Source organism: Eleutherodactylus coqui, chromosome 2, assembly GCF_035609145.1.
Source record: "Eleutherodactylus coqui strain aEleCoq1 chromosome 2, aEleCoq1.hap1, whole genome shotgun sequence".
NCBI classification, from domain to species: Eukaryota; Metazoa; Chordata; class Amphibia; order Anura; family Eleutherodactylidae; genus Eleutherodactylus; species Eleutherodactylus coqui.
The window spans coordinates 50,214,200-50,236,611 of NC_089838.1; the positions used below are offsets into that span (position 1 = coordinate 50,214,200).

The window sequence follows — 22,412 nt, forward strand, 5'->3', positions numbered from 1 at the left end:
GCCGAGCGTCATATGACGCCAAATGACGCGGTCCGGCCGCGTCACGTGACACGGCTGGTGACGCGAGAGTGGTGGGCGGTGATGAGCGGTGACGAGCGGTGACGCGGCGGTGGTGGGCGGGGAAGCGATTTCACGCTATCTCCCGCAGGTAAGTATAGGGGCTCTGGGGGGCGCCGTGACGGGCTTCACAGCGGAATATTACGCTGCGGAGCCCGTCACGCTCGTGGGAAGGAGGCCTAAATCTATCAAGTATCCTCTGTGCATATTTGCACTAACTGCTTAGGTTAAGCAGCGCTGCTGATGAGAACCACCTGATTGGCCTGCCGCACTCCTCACCGAGAAGTGTCAGCGCGGCCGCCATATTCCAGTAGACTCTGCAGCGCTCCCGTCTATGCAGCCGGCTACAACAAGATGGCGCCGGGGAGGGACGATGCTGATGGCCAGCGCTGACGCGGCCGGAAGTCACGGCGGTTCACTTGTTCATGTGATGACTTGGGACACAAGAGCCGCATTCTCTGGCCCCTAAAGCCGGATTGGGGCCCCAGGAGCCGGTGAGTAATGGGGATCAGTGCGGGGAGCCATGTGTCTACTGGATGTGCCCCCTGCTGGTTACCGGCAGTTGGGCACCTGCAGATGTTCAAGAGGATTAGAGGCTGAGTAACTGTGGGAGACTGATTATCACTAACTGTCTGCACCGCGCCGTCTGGTCGCCGATGCTACATCTCCACTGCACCACCAGCGCATGTGCACCGTACCACCACCATATGTCCACCGTACCGCCACCACATGTACACTGTACCGCCACTGCCTCTCCACCGTACCGCCACCACATGTACACTGTACCGCCACTGCCTCTCCACCGTACCGCCACCACATGTACACTGTACCGCCACTGCCTCTCCACCGTACCGCCACCACATGTACACCGTACCGCCACTGCCTCTCCACCGTACCGCCACCACATGTACACTGTACCGCCACTGCCTCTCCACCGTACCGCCACCACCTCTCCACCGTACCGCCACCACATGTACACCGTACCGCCACTGCCTCTCCACCGTACCGCCACCACATGTACACTGTACCGCCACTGCCTCTCCACCGTACTGCCACCACACGTACACTGTACCGCCACTGCCTCTCCACCGTACCGCCACCACATGTACACCGTACCGCCACTGCCTCTCCACCGTACCGCCACTGCCTCTCCACCGTACCGCCACCACATGTACACTGTACCGCCACTGCCTCTCCACCGTACCGCCACCACATGTACACTGTACCGCCACTGCCTCTCCACCGTACCGCCACCACATGTACACTGTACCTCCACTGCCTCTCCACCGTACCGCCACCACATGTACACTGTACCGCCACTGCCTCTCCACCGTACCGCCACTGCCTCTCCACCGTACCGCCACCACATGTACACTGTACCGCCACTGCCTCTCCACCGTACCGCCACCACATGTACACTGTACCGCCACTGCCTCTCCACCGTACCGCCACCACATGTACACTGTACCGCCACTGCCTCTCCACCGTACCGCCACCACATGTACACTGTACCGCCACTGCCTCTCCACCGTACCGCCACCACATGTACACCGTACCGCCACTGCCTCTCCACCATACCGCCACCACATGTACACTGTACCGCCACTGCCTCTCCACCGTACCGCCACCACATGTACACCGTACCGCCACTGCCTCTCCACCGTACCGCCACCACATGTACACTGTACCGCCACTGCCTCTCCACCGTACTGCCACCACACGTACACTGTACCGCCACTGCCTCTCCACCGTACCGCCACCACATGTACACCGTACCGCCACTGCCTCTCCACCGTACCGCCACTGCCTCTCCACCGTACCGCCACCACATGTACACCGTACCGCCACTGCCTCTCCACCGTACTGCCACCACCCCTACACCGTACCGCCCCTGCCTCTCCACTGTACTGCCACCACTCCTACACCGTACCGCCCCTGCCTCTCCACTGTACTGCCACCACACGTACACTGTACCGCCACTGCCTCTCCACTGTACTGCCACCACACGTACACTGTACCGCCACTGCCTCTCCACCGTACTGCCACCACACGTACACTGTACCGCCACTGCCTCTCCACCGTACTGCCACCACACGTACACTGTACCGCCACTGCCTCTCCACCGTACTGCCACCACACGTACACTGTACCGCCACTGCCTCTCCACCGTACTGCCACCACACGTACACTGTACCGCCACTGCCTCTCCACCGTACTGCCACCACACGTACACTGTACCGCCACTGCCTCTCCACCGTACTGCCACCACACGTACACTGTACCGCCACTGCCTCTCCACCGTACTGCCACCACACGTACACTGTACCGCCACTGCCTCTCCACCGTACTGCCACCACACGTACACTGTACCGCCACTGCCTCTCCACTGTACTGCCACCACACGTACACTGTACCGCCACTGCCTCTCCACCGTACTGCCACCACACGTACACTGTACCGCCACTGCCTCTCCACCGTACCACCACCACATGTACACCGTACCGCCACTGCCTCTCCACCGTACTGCCACCACCCCTACACCGTACCGCCCCTGCCTCTCCACCGTACTGCCACCACACGTACACTGTACCGCCACTGCCTCTCCACCGTACTGCCACCACACGTACACTGTACCGCCACTGCCTCTCCACCGTACTGCCACCACACGTACACTGTACCGCCACTGCCTCTCCACCGTACTGCCACCACACGTACACTGTACCGCCACTGCCTCTCCACCGTACTGCCACCACACGTACACTGTACCGCCACTGCCTCTCCACCGTACTGCCACCACACGTACACTGTACCGCCACTGCCTTTCCACCGTACTGCCACCACACGTACACTGTACCGCCACTGCCTCTCCACCGTACTGCCACCACACGTACACTGTACCGCCACTGCCTCTCCACCGTACCACCACCACATGTACACCGTACCGCCACTGCCTCTCCACCGTACTGCCACCACCCCTACACCGTACCGCCCCTGCCTCTCCACTGTACTGCCACCACACGTACACTGTACCGCCACTGCCTCTCCACCGTACTGCCACCACACGTACACTGTACCGCCACTGCCTCTCCACCGTACCACCACCACATGTACACCGTACCGCCACTGCCTCTCCACCGTACTGCCACCACCCCTACACCGTACCGCCCCTGCCTCTCCACCGTACTGCCACCACACGTACACTGTACCGCCACTGCCTCTCCACCGTACTGCCACCACACGTACACTGTACCGCCACTGCCTCTCCACCGTACCACCACCACATGTACACCGTACCGCCACTGCCTCTCCACCGTACTGCCACCACCCCTACACCGTACCGCCCCTGCCTCTCCACTGTACTGCCACCACACGTACACTGTACCGCCACTGCCTCTCCACCGTACTGCCACCACACGTACACTGTACCGCCACTGCCTCTCCACCGTACTGCCACCACACGTACACTGTACCGCCACTGCCTCTCCACCGTACTGCCACCACACGTACACTGTACCGCCACTGCCTCTCCACCGTACTGCCACCACACGTACACTGTACCGCCACTGCCTCTCCACCGTACCGCCACCACATGTACACCGTACCGCCACTGCCTCTCCACCGTACTGCCACCACCCCTACACCGTACCGCCCCTGCCTCTCCACTGTACTGCCACCACCCCTACACCGTACCGCCCCTGCCTCTCCACTGTACTGCCACCACACGTACACTGTACCGCCACTGCCTCTCCACTGTACTGCCACCACACGTACACTGTACCGCCACTGCCTCTCCACCGTACTGCCACCACACGTACACTGTACCGCCACTGCCTCTCCACCGTACTGCCACCACACGTACACTGTACCGCCACTGCCTCTCCACCGTACTGCCACCACACGTACACTGTACCGCCACTGCCTCTCCACCATACCGCCACCACACGTACACTGTACCGCCACTGCCTCTCCACCGTACCGCCACCACACGTACACTGTACCGCCACTGCCTCTCCACCGTACCGCCACCACACGTACACTGTACCGCCACTGCCTCTCCACCGTACCACCACCACATGTACACCATACCGCCACTGCCTCTCCACTGTACCTTCATATCTGTATCGTCACGACATCTCCACCGCACCATGCCGTCACCGATGCTCCATCTACAACATACCGTCCCCATGGTGCCGCCTCGTCCCCAGCGTGCCATAGGCACTGTCTATCTCAGGCCTCTCACTAGCCAAGCCAGGATCCTACTGCACACTGATGAGGGGCAAACACACCTGAAACAGCTGTCTGTGTATGGGTTCTGACTGCCTCACAATTCCTAGTCACCTTTTATAAGACTTGTATAAAGAGTCTAACATTGACTTGCAGGAATGCTGCCTCTCAATAGGTGGCGCTGCAGAGGTATTGTTCCATCTCCCTTATTTACATATTTCCCAGTTGAGCATGGATGGCCTCATAAGTCTTCTCACTCACCTCCTAGGTGCCCTCCTTAAGGAGAAACAAACCCCTTCCTCACCCAACCAGTACGGCTCTCACGGTGTCGCCATCTTGCAGGTTGGTCGTCGTCGACATCAGTTCCCTGCGTTACGTCTTAAAGATGAGGCGACTGAACCGCAGGAAGACGCTGAACCTGGTGAAGGAGCTGGATGCTTTCCCCAAAGTACCTGACAGCTACGTGATAACATCCGCCAGCAGGGGAACCGGTAAGTGAGGAGGGGTTTTACTTCTGGAGGTTTCGTGATGTTGTAACCCCTTACCGCTACATGACGTAACTTTACATCCTAGGTGGCCGCTACTTGCTGCGGAAGGATATAAACTTGCATCCTGTGCATGACACGGGCTCATCAGAAGGTGAGCTCGTGCCATCTGCAGCGGGAGCCGGCTGTGACTGACAGCCAGCCTCGCACTGCAACAGCGGGGATTAGTGCTCTCACCGATCCATGCTGTTAACACCTTATTTGCCACGATCAGTGTTGATTGCGGCATGTAAAGTGTTCACCGAGGGATCGCGCTCCGTCTGTAACATCAGCCCGCCACTGATGGGTTGCCATGGCATTCAGATTCTATTTCCTGGCTTCTGGGTGTTCCATGGCATATGATCGCTAGGAATACTGCAATGTATAGTGATCATGTGATTGCGGGTTCAAGTCCCCAACAGGGAGATAAGTAAATGAAAGAAACCTATGCATCTCTAAATGTTACCAATAAAAACTACAGATTGTCCCGCAGTAAAGAAGCCCTCCAGAGCCGTCCGGGATAAAGTAGATGTAAAGGGACCTTGAATACAGCGCTGCAAAGAAAAGTAATAATTTTCTTAAAAAAAAAAGTTTTATTGTGGGAAAGCCTAAAACAAAACCCATAATCTTGGCATCGTCGTAATCGTGCCGACCAGCCGAAAACATGTATCCCATTATTTATGCTGTAAAAAAAACAAAACTCAAAAACCAATGTCGGAATTGATTTTTTTCCTCTCTACCATCCCAAAATTATTGAAAAAGGTCTACAATACATAATACGCACCCAAAAATGGTGGTAATAAATACTGCAGCTTGCAGCACAAAAAAATCTCTCATACGGCCAACGGAAAATAAAACATTATGGGTTTTGAAAAGTGGATATCGCAATCCCTCCCAAAAAATTCTGCTGCGTCCTTTGGGCCAGTAGTCCATGTACTTAAGGTGTTAAAGGGCCAGTAGCTCTAAAGGCAGCAGCTTATAATGGTGCGGGAGCGTTGTAAGAGGAGCGGCTGATATCCGTCACAGTGGTATAAAGTAGTGATCATGGTGGTCTGGGAAGGTTTCTGCACTTCCTGTCACTTATCCCATTGAAAAACTCTACAGGCAGTCCAAAGTGCACTTTGGCTTCAGAGCTGAGATCTCCCAGCACTCCCTAATAGTTCAGTGTCTACACAGAGCTTGCTGCAGTTATTTGCATCCTGGGAAGTGTCATCTTCCCACCAGGATCTGTACAGTCATCTCGTACTGTCGCCTACATTGTAGGACTCAGCTGGGCTGTCGGAGAACAAACTCGCTGACTGTTTCCAGTAACTGCCAATGTATCTGCAGACTATAACAAGCCGTAATGACCTTCAGACCCTCTCCTACATCTTACAAGGCATGTTCCCCACAATTCTCAGACTACCCTGCCAGGCATTTCTCCCCCCTATGATCATTTATTTCATCACGCCCTCTGTGTTTCTCACCTAGTGTCTCTGCTGGCGTTCTCCATCATGGCCGTCCTCACCATCCTGGAGTTCTTGGTGTATCGTGACACGTGGATGAGATACGATTACGAAGTGGATAAAGATTTCAGCAGGTTAGTATTGGTCCTTGTTGGTGTCCCCAGATGATACTGAGTTGTCCTTGTAGACCACACCGACTCCCAGAGGAGCACAAACTGCAGGACCAGCTGAGAGACTCCTGACACTGATCAGACAGCAGGGGGCAGCAGAGTGCAGGAAATGGAACCCGCTGTTCTCATAGCTGAATCTCCATCTCCTACAATGCTGCATATTTTTACACTTTGAGTTGTGAAAATTAAAACTCAAGACCCAATAATAACAAAGTGACAACAAAACGGGAGAAACCTTTGAAATGGTTTTTTAAAACTTTCAATTAGCAGTGACATAAGTATTTACACCCCTGTACTCAGTACTTAATTAAAGGCCCTTTGGCAGTGAATCCAGCCTCTGGTCTTCTTGGGGGTGATGCCACAAGGTTTGTACCCCTGGATTTGGGCATTTTCTGCCCTCTGTCAGGTTGGATGGGGGCCATCTGCGGATACCCATTGTCAGGTGTCTCCAGAGATGTTCTATTGGGTTCAGGGCTCTGGCGGGGCCAGCCAAGGACATTCACAGAGGTGTCCCTCAGCCCCTCCTGTGTTGCCTTGGCTGGCGTCTTACGGTCGTTGCCTTGTTGGAAGGTGACCCCTCTGCCCGGTCTGAGTGAGGTCCCTTGCTCTCTGGATCAGGTTTTCATTATCGCTGTACTGTACTGCATTCAGCTTTCCATCCCCCCCGACCAGTCTCTCCTCCCCCAGTATGATGCTCCACCACCAGGCTTCAGTGTAAGGTTAGCTTTAGGCAGGTGATGAGCGGCGCCTGGTTTCCTTCAGACTTTATGCTCAGAGGCTAAAAAGTTCCATCTTGGTGTTATAGGAGCATAGAATCTTGTTTCTCTCAGTCTGAGAGCCTTTAGGGGATTTTTGGTATCTCCAGCCCAATTTTTATGTGTCTTACTGAGCAGGCTTCTTTCTGGCCCCTCCGCCATAAAGCCCAGATTAGTGGAGGCTGCAGTGATGGTTGACCTTCTGGAAGTTTCTCCATCTTCTGCATACAAGATCTTTGGAGCCTAGCCAGAGTAACTATTGGGTTCTTGGCCACCTCTCTTATAAGCTCCTTCTCGCTCTTAGTTTGGGGTCAGCTGCTCTAGCAAGAGTCCTGGTGGTTCTTCCTCCATGTAAGAACTATGGAGGCCGCTGGGCTCTTGGAAACTTTCAGGGCAGCAGAAATGTTTTTGTGGCTTCTCCAGATCTGTGCCTCCACACAATCCTATATCTGAGCTCTGCAGGCAGTTCTTTCCTCCTCATGGCTTTGCTTTGGCTCTGATATGCATTGTGAGCTGTGACACATTATATAGATAGGGGGGTCTATTATGTCCAATCAGCTGAATTTAGGGCAACTGGCTCCAATCCCCCATGTGGCAACTATAAGAAGCTTCCTGTCTGCGGGGGCCGATATTCCTGCAGAACAATTTAATCACCCAGTGAAATCTACGTCACAATGAATTTCTGCGGTTCTGCTTGGACAGAGGCAAGAGGTCTGAGGTGCTACTATATGAGGTCTCTAATAAAGTGGTAGTTTAGCGCATGTTATATACAGTTATTTATAAGATGGGTCTTCTGGGTGTTAGGGGATGGCATGGAAGTATAGAATTTTTCTTAGTTACTAAGTTAGTTTTCTTTTTCTTTAAATATTCCAGTAAATTGCGGCTGAACATCGACATCACTGTGGCCATGAAGTGTCAGTGTAAGTAAGTCCTTGTCCAGCAGGTGGCAGCATCACTGTGTTCTTCCTCCACTTGCTTCTCATGTACTGTCTGCTCTCCAGATGTTGGTGCCGATGTCCTGGATCTGGCGGAGACCATGGTGACCTCTGCAGAAGGGCTGGTATATGAGCCGGTGAGTGCAACCAACTTTAAAAAACCTTGTGATAAAAAGTGCAGTAAGTTTGGGTGGACTTTGTTAACCCCTTCAGGTCCAGAGTAATGTTTTATTTTTTTTTGTCCCCACCTTCCAAGAACCGCTATGTTAATTTTCCCATTGACCTAGCTGTATGGGGGCTTGTTTTTTGGGGGGGCCAAGTTGTATTTTTCAATGTACCATGTAAAGTACCGAAAAACCTAAAAATTAAATGGGAAGAAATGGAAAAAAAAAATTCAAACTTTTTTGCCTTTCTGTTTATGGGGCTGGAGGGCTTTTTTTGTGGGGTGAGCTGAAGTTTTTATTTGTACAATTTTGGAAAACCTACATCTTCTTGATCACTCTTTTTTATTAAAATTGTCTGGGAGCCAAACCCTTAAATATTAAAAACCTACTATTGTATTTACAATATGCATCATTTTTTTAGATAAGTATACATTTACAATATGTATGCTTGTTATTCCAATAAAACAAAAAATTTACAAAAAAAAAATTGTTTGGGAGCTGGAATACAAAAAGTAATCACGATTCTGTTTTTTGTTTTTTGTTTTTAACTGTTCCTTTTTTTCATATAGTTTACTTTACACTTTTATTTAGTCCCCATGGGGGACTTGAACCTGCAATCATTAGACCACTTGTACTATGTGCTGCAGTACTTCAGTATTGCAGTATATAGCTATTTTTGATGTCTTCTTTCCAGCTGTGCCTCAGGCATGGCTTGATAGGCAACCCTGGGAGCCTTCAACAGGCCCAGGGTTGCCATGCTAGCCCATCGGCTTCCCCTGATTGCCCAGTTGGATGTGCTGGTGGATTCAGGAAGGGTCCGCAATATTTAAACAGTTAACTGCGCCGATCAGAGCTAATTACTGGCAGCAATCTGAAACATCTGATGGCCACCAGGTATGTAGTGGACTCTGCTCCAGAGCCCGCTCCATACGCACTTCAGAACCGCAGGACGTTTTATATGCGTTTGGTCCTGAAGTGGTTAAAAAGGAATTTTCCAGAATCGTTCCTTTAAATTGTACAAGCCAGCTGTTGCACAACTTCTATCATGCATGCCGGGAGTAGTAGTTTTGCCGCAGCTGGCGAGCCACAGGTTGGGGAACACGGAGTTAGTAAGGACCATCTTGCGCCTCTCATTGAGTTATTTTCCAGCCCCTGACGGGCACCATAGTTTTAGTAGGACAGCCAAGCTTTATGGGTCCTCCTAAGATAGGCGGCAGCAGAGGAGTCAGGCAGCTGCTTCTCCTACTACAAATCCAGACTGATTCGGCAACCCCTTACTTATGTATGGGCAGCGCCATCCTACTGAGACGTGGCAGATGATGAGAGTTCTGATACCCGTCCATCTTATGTCTTCCAGGTGATATTTGAGTTGTCTCCTCAGCAGCAGCAGTGGCAGAGGTGAGGTGGTGGAGGGCAGCGGCTTGCGTGGGGTCCTCCAGCTTGTATCTCACAGACACTTCCTTGTGTTTCAGGATGCTGCAGCAAATTCAGAATAGGCTGCAGGAGGAGGCGTCTTTACAGGACCTTCTGTTCAAGAGCGCCATGAGGAGTTCAATCACCGCACTGCCCCCCAGGTAAGTCACAGACGTTGGGCAGGGACTGCTGTGCGGCATCTTGGTGTCTTGTGACTTTGCTGCTCACTGACAGTTCTGCCTCTTGGTAATTTATAGCTGACCTTTTACACCCCGGGCCGACCAGCCTTTCGCTCTGCCCCAGCACCAGATGGCACCTCCTGTGTGTAGAGCAGGGGGGCACAGCTGCAGTCCTGAAGGGACCCCCAACAGGTCATGTTTTCTGGATTTGCTCAGTGTTGCACAGGTGATGTAATTATTGCCTCAGATATTGCCACGGGTGTTCTTACTATAGGATATCCTGAAAACATGGCCTGTTGGGAGTCCCGGAGGACTGAGGTTCTTCACACAAGTAGACAGATGTGTAAAATTCCTGGCAGTTTGTCCCAAACTTACTTCATGGTGCACTATATGGCGCTATTATATGTTTACAGCATTGGAACATTGTATTTGCTGTTATTTAACACTATGTAGCAGCATTATTTAAGCTCCATATGGCGACATTGTGTGTGCACCGTATGATGGAATTATAGGTTCTGTATGGCGCTATTATTTGGGAACCATTATGGTACTACTACTTATCAGATACATTTAAAGGGGTTGTCCCGCGATGGCAAGTGGGGTTAAGCACTTCTGTATGGCCATATTAATGCACTTTGTAATATACATCGTGCATTAAATATTGGCCATACAGAAGTTATACACTTACCCCCTCTGGTGCTGGCGTCCCCGTCTCCATGGCACCGACCAAAGCTGCCTTCTGCCTGGATTAGACGCGCTTGCGAAGTTTGCCGTCTTCTGTCCTGCTCCGGCGTGCTCGCGCCGCAGAGGTCTTCTGCGCATGCGCAGAAGACCTGTGCGGCGCAAGCACGCCGGAGTGGCCCCTTCAGCGCAAGCGCGTCTAATCCGGGCAGAAGACGGCTTTGGTCGGCGCCATGGAGACTGGGACGTCAACACCGGAGGGGGTAAGTGTATAACTTCTGTATGGCCAATATTTAATGCACGATGTATATTACAAAGTGCATTAATATGGCCATACAGAAGTGTATAACCCCACTTGCTATCGCGGGACAACCCCTTTAATGGAGTGCTGAACTGTAAGTTAGTGTTAGGATTGACCGGTACTTGATGGGGAGGGGGCATTGTGCCTGATCTCTGGCTTCTGTGCTTTTTAGGGAAGATTCACCCACTGAGCTGCCCAGCGCGTGCCGGATCCACGGGCACCTGGATATCAATAAAGTGGCTGGAAACTTTCACATCACTGTGGGCAAGTATGTTGTTCAGTAAAGAGTGTGAGATCCACAAGGAAGGGATCCTATAGAGTTCAGAGTTTACACTGACTGAGTCCCGTACTGTCCATATAGTGCTGGTTTAGACACAAAAAGCAGTGAGTGCAGCACTGGAGTATAACAGAGGATGTAACTTAGTATCAGTACAGGATAAGTAATGTATGTGCACAGTGACTCCACCAGCAGAATACTGAGTGCAAGGTGTTCCTGCGAATATTCCAATTTTTGGCATATGATGTGGGAGTGTCCCGTTATTGAAAGTTTCTGGGGGGAGGTCACAGGCTTCCTCTCTGAACTTGTGGAAGTCCCTGTTCCACCGAGCCCAGAGATTTGTCTATTTGGAATATTAGATGAAGAAAGCTGGCAACACCATAAAAAGATTTTTCTGCGGGAATCTTTGTTCCTTGCTAGAAAAATGATTGCACTGCGATGGATGGATCGATCGTAAGAACCCCTCACTCTCAATGTGGAGAAAGCTGGTCAATTCAGTGGTGCCATATAATTATATAGTCTACAAGGGACGTAAGTGTCCTGAGAAATTTGACAAAGTGTGGGGTCTGTGGTGTGAATCCCCCCTCACGTTATATTCACCACAATTAATGACTTCATCTATTCTGGAGCTCAGACGTACTCCCTAGTGGATACACGTTCTGGAGTGGGACCTGTGGCCTCTGGGATTTGGTCTGCTCATCTGATCTGACTTGAAAGCATTAAATCGTTATTTTTGATGTATCAGGGTGACTGAACCTCCCTACTAATCTAACTATACAAGGTTATGTACTATTTATGTGCTGCACCTGTCTATGACTGTATGTTCCTTATGCTACTTAATTTTCAATAAAACGAGTTTAAAAAAAAGAATAGTGAGTGCGGCTCTGGAGTATAATACAGGATGTAACTCAGGTTTAGTACAGGATAAGTAATGTATGTACACAGTGACTCCACCAGCAGAATAGTGAGTGCGGCTCTGGAGTATAATACAGGATGTAACTCAGGATCAGTACAGGATAAGTAATGTATATACACAGTGACTCCACCAGCAGAATAGTGAGTGCAGCTCTGGACTATATAATACAGGATGTAACTCAGGATCAGTACAGGATAAGTAATGTGTGTACACAGTGACTCCACCAGCAGAATAGTGAGTGCAGCTCTGGAGTATAATACAGGATGTAACTCAGGATCAGTACAGGATAAGTAATGTATGTACACAGTGACTCCACCAAGAGAATAGTGAGTGCAGCTCTGGGGTATAATACAGGATGTAACTCAGGATCAGTACAGGATAAGTAATGTATGTACACAGTGACTCCACCAGCAGAATAGTGAGTGCAGCTCTGGGGTAGAATACAGAATAAGGGCCTGATCACATCTCATTTTGGATTGTCTGCTCCGTGTTGACGTTTAATGGAGCCATTATTAACTGGCAAATGTGTGCAGTTTTTATATTTCCAGCTTTTTGGGAGTTTTTTTTTTCCCTAAGTGCATGAGTGAATCGGACATCCTTTTGTCTGTTTTCTTTTTTTCTTAATAAAAAAAATTGATGTTTTTTTAAAAAAAATGTTATGAACACTGTATTTATTTATGAAGTTATTTTTAAAAGGAAATAAATGCAAAATCCAGGGTGTGGGTCAGCGGGAGGTTTCTCAGGGAGGCGTTTTATATATTTTTGTTTTCAGGCACAAGTGGTAACTGATATGTTTAACAGATACAAACAGGAAGCTGTCGGTCTCCATTCATCTCCCGCAGACATTTAATAAAAAAAGGGTCCGTTTCTTCTGTCCTCCCAAAACAGTGTAGGAGACTCCACAATTCTGTCCTCTACGAATCATGGGAAGAGGTAGATTGTTCGGAGCCCGCTCCAGTATACAGTTTGCGTCCGCAGGTCACGTGTGTAGATGATATGTTGCTGGGGTGTCATGTTCTCGTTAATCTGTTGATTGATTATATGCCATGCTTCTTATCATTTAGAGCTATCCCGCACCCCAGAGGTCACGCACATTTGGCAGCTCTTGTGAGTCACGACAGTAAGTATATTAACCCCTTAAGGACCTTTTCTTCTTTTTTTTTTTTTTCTTCGTTTTTTCCTCCCCACTTTTAAGGAATCCTAACTTTTATTTAGCCATCGCCATTGCTGTCTGCAGGCCTGTTGCGTGTTTTTTGCGGGACAAGGTATATTTTTCAGTGGTTCTATTTAATGTACCATATAAAGTGCGGAAAAAACACAATTCCGCTATCTTTGGTGGTAATGGGGGTCTTGTTTCTTCGGTGTACTCTTAGCTGCAAAAGTAACCTGATAACTTTTATTCTGTGGGTCGGTACGATTACTGCGATACCAAATTTTTATTGTTTGGGTTTTTTGTACTACTTTTAAAATATAAAATCTTTGGCAAAAGCTAAAATAATTTTCTGCCGCTATCTTCTGACCGCCATAACGTTTTTTTATTTTTCCACCGACATGGTTGTGTGAGGGCTCTGTTTTAGCGCGATGTCCTGTAGTTTCTGTTGGTACCATATTGGAGTGCACGCGGCTTTTTGATTTGCTTTTTATTTTAAAAAAGCGAGCAACAAACCAAGGCAATTCTGGTGGGTTGTTTTTCTGTTGAGGTTCACCATGCTGGATAAATATGGACGCAGCAATACCAAACATGTGTTTGTGTCTTTTAATTTTAGATTCTTTTTTTCTTATTCTAAGTACGGCAAAAGGTGGTTTTTTTTTTTAACCGCAATCTGACAGGCAATCTGCAATGGCAGCCCCGGGAGCCTACAGAAGGCCTCTGGCTGCGATGTTAACCAAACGGCAGCCTGCAATTTTGCCTAGGGGAGCCTTTCAAGACCCCCGAACTCCAATCAAAGCATCTAAATGCTGTTGTCAAAATTGACAGGGCCTTTAAAGAGTTAGCAGCCACAATCCGCATGCGTGCCCATAGCAGATCCAGTCTACAACTAGAGTGCGCAAATGTGTGGTTTTTGATTAAAAATTTTTTTTTTCTTCTATTAGGTTATAACTTCTCTCATCGCATCGATCACTTGTCCTTCGGAGAAGTGCTACCGGGAATCATCAACCCCTTAGATGGAACAGAAAAAATAGCCAAGGAAAGTAAGTGCCCCCCTCTGCTGTACTCTCCAATATATGGCAAAACTGTAGCTCAACAAGTGTCAGGGATACATCAGTCATACAAAAAGTGATTGGTGGATCTCTAGATAGGATAGAATATTGGTTATCATTCCTGCAGCTGGACTGGCTCTGTGCTCATATCGGTGGTCTATCCACTCCACCAGTCACAATGCATTCTGAACCCCCTAGTATATATGTGCCCACGTGAGATGAAATGACAGAATATGCAGCATAAAACGCACAAAGGTCAAGGCATCCCTCCTCTTGCCTTTTGCTATAAGTAGGATGTGTGCCCGCTGTGGACATGAACTGCTGCTGCCACTTGTACTGCGCCACCTTCTTTTGTCTCCATGTTGCATTAAAGGGTTCAAACCTTTTCGCTCCACTATGGGGACACTTAAAAATGAGGCAACTTTGCTGATAGTCTTGATTTGTGCACTGTTTTGTGTCTGCAGGGTCCCAGATATCGAACACAAGCCATGTTAGTCCCCCACTCAGCTTTCCTCCAATTCGTCGTCTTCATCTACACTCTTGCCAAATGTATGAGGACAAATAGCCGCAGGATCTGACCTCGCAGGGATTGTTTGTAGTCTGTAACCATGAGACTCGTTTTTCTTCTCTCCATAAGAGCTATAGACGCAACACGGCGAGAGATTTTCAACTGCATAAGGCCTCATGTCCACGGGCACGCATGGTTTCCCAGTGCAGAATCCCGCAGCGCGTTCCACCCGGCCCACAGACAAGAGGCCAAAAAATAAATTTACCTACCTGTCTAGACGCGGCACGGGTCTCTTCCGTCGCAGACAGATCTTTATGCTGCACGCATGCGCTGTGCCTACTTTTCTTTTTTTTTTTTTAACTCCTGCTTCCCCGTGGTGCCGCGGCACAGACGCAGTGTTATCCGTGGCTGTGTCGCAGATCGAACGGCTTCCATTGGCTTCAATAAAAGCCATTCATGTGGGAAATTGCAGAAAATGGAGCATGCTGCAGGTGTTTTCCTATGCGGGTGATCCGCACGCCGGGGGAAAATTACATCAGCAGTTATTTAATTAGCTGCGGGTGCCCAATGATTCCCTATGGGTGCGGATCGCACGTGTGGGAGACCCGCGCAGATTTTTTAATTCCATTTTCCCCGTGGACATAAGGCCTAAGGATGTGGCCCTTTTTTCTATTTTTCTCTCCATTTTCAAAAAATCATAACTTCCTTCATTTTTCCCTTTTAGAAGGCTACATGAGGGCTTGTTGTTTTTTGCGGAGTAAGTTGTATTCTTCAATGGTATCTTTTAAAGTACCATATAATTTACTTGAAACTGTAAATAATTTCTAAGTGGAATGAAATGGGGAAAGAAAACGCAATTCCGTCATCTTTGGGGGTTGTTCTTTCTACAGCATACACACTGCAGCGAATATGACATGATAACATTATTTTACGGGTCGGTAAAATTTATATAGTTTTATTTTTGCCGCCATAACTTTTATTTTTCCATCAATATAGTTGTGTGGGGCTCGTTTTTTGCAGGAAGTCTTGTAGTTTTTATTGGCCCCATTTTTTATTACGTTTTATTGCATATTTTTTTTCTTGGAGATGACTTGACCAAAAATGCTAAATTCAGTATTTTTTTTTTTCTGACTATTCAACGTGTAGGATAAATAATGCGATATGCTGATAGATCGGACGTTTATGGTCATGGCAATGCCAAATAAAACTTTTTTTGAACGTATCGTTCCCTGTAAAAGTGCCCTAATTTTTGGCAGCCCTGGGGACTTTCGGAAGGCCCCCGGCTGCTATGGCAACCAAATGGCACCTTCAAACACATCACGGGTGGGCCATTTGAATAATAATCAGGGCATTTAAACGCCACTGTCGGCAGTATTTGTAGGGTCAACCTAACGCTGTTTTTGGCTGTGGCAGGCTGTTCTCTGTGACAGACAGCCGGCACCTGCCTTGCATGTAGCGGAATGGCCCGTGATCTCGCTCAGTATAATTCCCACACACCCTAAGCATAAATCTATGCCTCGTAGTGTTAAGGCGTTAATCAATACTTTACCGCATATCACTTTGGGGGTGAGGCTGTAGATGCTGGGGTCTGGAGTTGTCATGTGGTCTCGGTATCCTGCAGCTTCTTGTTCCCATGATGCATTGCTGTGTTCCTACCTCCCTCAGATATTTTACCCCTTCTTGCAGGTAACCAGATGTATCAATATTTTATCACCATTGTTCCAACTAAACTGAACACGCACAAGGTGTATGGGGACACGCACCAGTTCTCGGTGACGGAGAGGGTGAGAGCCTCTTCTGATGACATCACAGGTAGCTTGTAATAAACCACCCGCTGATTCTCCATGGTTTCACTACAGGAGCGCGTGATAAACCATGCAACCGGCAGTCATGGAGTGTCGGGGATATTTATGAAATATGACATCAGTTCATTAATGGTGACAGTGACGGAGGACCACATGCCCCTGTGGAAGTTTCTCGTCCGACTTTGCGGCATCATCGGGGGAATATTCACCACCACCGGTGCGTCTTTCCATCTCAAGGGTTCTCTATTGGACTCTGTCTGGGGTTTTTAGATTTGCAGTTTTTATTTGTTGTGTTTTCTTCCCCCTGCAGGAATGATCCATGGACTAGCAGAGTTTTTTGTGGATGTTATTTGCTGCCGTTTCAAGCTTGGAGTTTACAGACGTCACGAAGTGAGTGCATTCTGTGATGCTGCCTGCATCAAAAGTTCTCCTCCTCCCCTCTCACAGCACTAGACGCTGCATACTCGCTGGGACTGTAACATGCGTTCTCCTCCTACCCTCTCACAGCACTAGACGCTGCACACGGGCTGGGACTGTAACATGAGGTCACCTCCCCTCTCACAGCATGAGATGCTGCACACAGGCTGGGACTGTAACATGCGTTTTCCTCCCCTCTCACAGCGTGAGATGCTGCACACTGGCTAGGAATGTAACACGTGTTGTCCTCCTCCCCTCTCACAGCACGAGATGCTGCATACGGGCTGGGACTGTAACGTGTTCTCCTCCTCCTCCCCTCTCACAGCATGAGACGCTGCACACGGGCTGGGACTGTAACATGTTCTCCTTCTCCCCTCTCACAGCACGAAATGTTGCACACGGCAATTAGCTGTTCAGTTTCCGCATGCAGAAACCTGAACGACTGCCCGCTTACAGTGAATGGCTGCGGGCGGGTGGAGAACGCTCCCCAGCCCGCTCTACCTCCATGCCAGCAGCAGTTTCAGTGATGCAACCAATGCTCGCTACTGAGTGTCGGGCATAGTTTGTCCAGTGTAAATGAGGCTTAACATGATCCCTCTCACACAGGAACCTTACACAAGGTAACATGATCCCTCACACACACTATTGTTACACAAGGTGAGAGCGACTGTAACATGATCACTCTCCTCCCTTCTCACTCAGGAACCTTACACAAGGTGGGAGAGACCGTAACAGGATCTCTCTCCTTTCCCTTTACACACTAACATTGCACGTGCTGGGAGCGATTGTAGCATGACCCCTCTCCTTCCCTCTCACACAGGAACGGTACACAAGGTGGGAGAGACCATAATGTTGATTCCTCTTCTTCCATTTCCTGTAGTGTCTCCCACCTTGTATAAAGTTAATATGTGAGGGAGGAGAGGGATCATGTTACAGTCTCTCCCACCTTGTGTGAGTGTGTGTGAAGGAGAGGGATCATGGTACAGTCTCTCCCACCTTGTGTAACGTTAGTGTGAGGGGGAAAGAGAGAGATCATGTTAGTCACTCCCACCTTGTGTAACGTTCCTAACATGATCCCTCTCCTTCCTCCTCACACACACTAAGGTTACACATGGTGAGTGTGACTGTAGCATTATCCCTCTCCTCCTGTCTCGCAAAGGAACGTTGCAGTCTCTCCCACTTTGTGTAACATTCCTTTTGTGAGAGTGGAGGAAAGGGTTCATGCTACAGTCGCTCCCAACTTGTGTAACATGATCCTTCTCCTCCCCTTTCACACAGGAACATTGCACAGGGTGGGAGAGACTGTAGCTATATTAAGCCTTTTTACACGGGGTAACGCAAATCGTTCAGATTCCCGTGATCAGCAAGAATCTGAAGGATTCTCTTTCATCGTAATAGCATGCACAGACTGAATGCCGAATGATTATTTGTTCATCGTTCAGTTTATGAATGCCTAAAAACCAAACAACGACCACAGGAATGATCATCGCTCGGACGACCTATCTGGCATCTGCGCTCAACAGGTCGCCCTTGCCTAAAAAGATCCTAAAGGCCCTTTTACACGGAACGATTATTATTGTTCAAGTTAATTGCTGTATTGCGTGAAACTGAGCAATAAAGTTTCTGTGTAAATCTGGCCAAAGACTAATGGTAAATTGTTCGCTTATCATTCGTCACTTCAGCTAACGATGCATAAAAACCTGCTGATCCTCCAGTGTAAAGAGGCAAATGGGTAAAGGAGATCCGCAGCAGACCAAAGGATGATGTAAAACAAAGCTCTTTTATTCCAAATTCATAAAAGCAAGCTGTACAGGCAGCGACGTTTCGACCATTGCTTGATAAAGACCAGAGATGGTCGAAACGTCGCTGCCTGTACCGCTTGCTTTTATGGATTTGGAATAAAAGAGCTTTGTTTTACATCATCCTTTGGTCTGCTGCGGATCTCCTTTACCCATTTGGATTGCAATATATAAAGGTTGGTTCACCTTTACTGATCGGCTGTGCAGAAGTTCTTCCCCATGACTGGGTACTGAAAGTGGTGCTGCAGGACATCTTCATTTGTCCAGTGTAAAGAGGCGACTGTTTACTCTGAATGGGGGCGGGTGGCCGGCAGAGATCTCTGGCGCGCTCCGCCTCCGTTCAGTGAATGATTATTGCTCCGGTGTGAGAGCTCAGCAGCAATGATCGTTGGGCGATTAATTATAAGAATTAGTAGTAGTCAATCTTTCTTCATTTTAAGCATTTTTAAACGTCCCAGAAAACCCCTATCAAGTTTTTTTGTCCTTTAAAACCTCATTTTTTTCCCCTTTCTGAACAGTAATTGGTTAAATGTTTCTTGTTGTAGGAGAACCATGTACAGAACCTGCTGTCCTCCAATCACAGCGCAGAGACCTCCCCCTCGGACCCCCTATGAGCGACCAAAACTCTTCTGATGAGAATAAACATATCCTCCGCTGTTTTACACGTCTGGCTCGCTGTTTTGTTTGTCTGAGACTCTCCGTAACATCTGATGGCGGAGACTCTGGCGCTGCACACAACTGGGTGACAACTAATATGGCCGCTGTTACAGCTCCCACATTGGCTTTTACTTAGTTTTCCAAAGTTGAGTTGTTATGCGGCAATAGACTTGTCATTCAGGAACCTTGGAAAGCTGGGTGGTGATAGTTATGAATAAAGGTGGTTTCACATCTGCGTCGGGGGTTCTATTTTCTTTGCTCTGCTCACGGAGCAGGAAAGAGGAATCTGTGGCTGACCGACACCGTCTTGGGATGGAACCCAACAGCGCTGAACCAACCCTATTGACTATAATGGGATCTGATTGCTTTCCGCTCAGCTGCCCATGTTTTAGCCGGAAGAAAAGGCGCTTTTTCTTCCAGTCTTTTGTGCCGAATCAGCCGCAGAACCACCGACTTGAAACCAACCTAACATACAGCCAAGACAGATTCTGGGCTCTAGATGGCGCTGTTCACCTCCTTTGGCTATAATATACTGTACTTGTCAGTTCTTCTGTGCTCTGCGACTTTGAATTTATTGCATAGTGAGCTGACGTTCTGCGCTCAGCCACCAGAGGGCGCGATCACCTCACCGTGGACACAGCAGCACTGTGAGTAGTACTGGTAGCAGAGAACAGAAGTATATTGTTACCAGGCTGCATGTTATATTGGGTCCTTGGTTGTTTGAGATTCAACTGTGCCATGAGAAACTGCAATATCCCTCCTCCATGCTTAACACTGCAGCTTTACTTCTTTGGACCGTCTGCAGAAATAGCTGATTTCTGTTACACTCCGGACAGAAGACTATAAGGTTGAATGTTCTAACATTTGCGTAGCGTACAGCCATCTTACGTGGTTACGTTTCTTGAGACAACGAGCGCAGACGTTTCCAAAACTGCTGTGAACGTTACTGGAATTCGGAATCCTTCTTGTTGCTCTCAAAGCTCTAGTCAGAAGGCGAGAAAAGTGAGTCCGGCTCCGTCTGACACTTCGGGAGTGGACAATACCTTTTTGCCTCAGGCGTCCTCAGACAAGCTGATCATGGGATATCCTAATCCCAAGTGTTCAGTTTCCCTGTAGCGCCACCACGGGAAAAGTGAAGTATTACGCTGTTACTGTAAAAAAGTTCATTTTATTATGTAATGTGAGTGCTGCTTCCATAGAGCTGATGGCATTATGACGCGGCGTTCTGCTGTTTCCCCCTCCCATCACGGATCAGCGCTGAAAGCCCCAATAAAGGGGCATGTTTAATTGCCCCCTGAATGGCTTAAGTTTTTTGCTATTTAAATCTCTCCCCCTTACTCCGCAGTACAAACCCATCCCTGTCCTCCATCTTCACAGCCTCACTGGTGGTAGTTGGCAATGATAAACATAAGCTGCGTTGTGATTGGTTGATATGGGTAAGAGAGAGAGATTTTATTTCCAGTAACTGACATAGATCTGCCCCATTGGCTGCAGGGCACAGAGCATTGTCACAGTGCTGGTCATGTGACCTGAACCCTGGAAGAAAAGTGCAGAATACACAGAATGGAGGAGACGAGCTACAGAATAGGATTCTTTCAATGTATAGCAGTACTCTCTTAAGCTCCCCCTAGTGGTGGCTGCAGCTAGATAATAGTTTATCACATGCCTGGATGTCTATTTAGGCAATTGGAGTCCTGATTGCTTTAATGATATATAAAGAAATGAATTGGCAGAAATTTATAGAGGTGGTTTATGGTGAAAATTCACTTCAGAGAAATCAGCCTAAGGGCTCGTTCACATGAGCGTATTTGTGCAGTGTACTACGTGCACCAAACTGAGTACTCATTTTACCAACTTTAGAAGGATGGAAGTCTGATCTGGCTACCTGAAGCATGCAGAGGGTTTAGATAGCCAGATCAGCCTTCCATCCTTCTGAGGTTGGTAAAATGAGTACCCAGCTTGATGTGGGGTGGGTAATAAATTACCTGAAAGTGCTGCGGAATAAGTTGGCGCTATACAAGTAACAATTTTTTTTTTTTAACCATCTATGGATTGTTTAGATGCTAATAGATGTTCCAATGGCTTCTGAGACCTCCTGAGTGAGGGCAGACGATGTGTGTGATGTCGTCACACGTCATACAAGGCTTCGTTGTTCACATTCTGTCAGTTTATGAGGTCTCCCTGAACGTCACCGCACACACCGGATGGTCTCCATCTCCCGATAACATGGCCAACAGTGGACTCTAAAAGATCCAGAAGCTGCGATGTCCCGTACTGATTGGTTGGTGACATACCATAGCCAGACCCGTTGTCAGCTCTACACATGGTGACATCCCACCACCAGACCCCGTTGTCGGCTGTACACCTGGCGACATCCCACCACCAGACCCTGTTGTCGGCTGTACACCTGGCGACATCCCACCACCAGACCCTGTTGTCGGCTGTACACCTGGTGACATCCCACCACCAGACCCTGTTGTCGGCTGTACACCTGGTGACATCCCACCACCAGACCCTGTTGTCGGCTGTACACCTGGTGACATCCCACCACCAGACCCTGTTGTCGGCTGTACACCTGGTGACATCCCACCACCAGACCCTGTTGTCGGCTCAACACCTGGTGACATCCCACCACCAGACCCTGTTGTCGGCTCAACACCTGGTGACATCCCACCACCAGACCCCGTTGTCGGCTCAACACCTGGTGACATCCCACCACCAGACCCCGTTGTCGGCTCTACACCTGGTGACATCCCACCACCAGACCCCGTTGTCGGCTCTACACCTGGTGACATTCCCACCACCAGACCCCGTTGTCGGCTCTACACCTGGTGACATTCCCACCACCAGACCCCGTTGTCGGCTCTACACCTGGTGACATTCCCACCATCAGACCCCGTTGTCGGCTCTACACCTGGTGACATCCCACCACCAGACCCCGTTGTCGGCTCTACACCTGGTGACATTCCCACCACCAGACCCC

General features: G+C 49.1%; 1 protein-coding gene across 2 annotated transcripts; it reads left to right on the top strand.

Moving 5' to 3' along the window:
• The first annotated feature begins 233 nt into the window (after nt 1-233).
• ERGIC2 (ERGIC and golgi 2) lies at nt 234-19,436 on the top strand. Of its 2 annotated transcripts, none has more exons than XM_066590874.1 (14): nt 234-551; nt 4,550-4,772; nt 6,276-6,384; nt 8,049-8,095; nt 8,177-8,247; nt 9,632-9,672; nt 9,747-9,848; nt 11,021-11,116; nt 13,106-13,161; nt 14,136-14,234; nt 16,438-16,535; nt 16,611-16,773; nt 16,867-16,946; nt 19,318-19,436. In XM_066590874.1, exons 2-14 carry the CDS (start codon nt 4,667-4,669, stop codon nt 19,384-19,386), a joined length of 1,137 nt encoding a protein of 378 aa, XP_066446971.1. In that variant the 5' UTR covers nt 234-551; nt 4,550-4,666; the 3' UTR covers nt 19,387-19,436. The 2 variants fall into 2 exon arrangements, with proteins under 2 accessions (XP_066446971.1, XP_066446970.1); XM_066590873.1 differs by having other exon boundaries at nt 236-551; nt 4,624-4,772.
• The last annotated feature ends 2,976 nt before the right edge of the window (nt 19,437-22,412 follow it).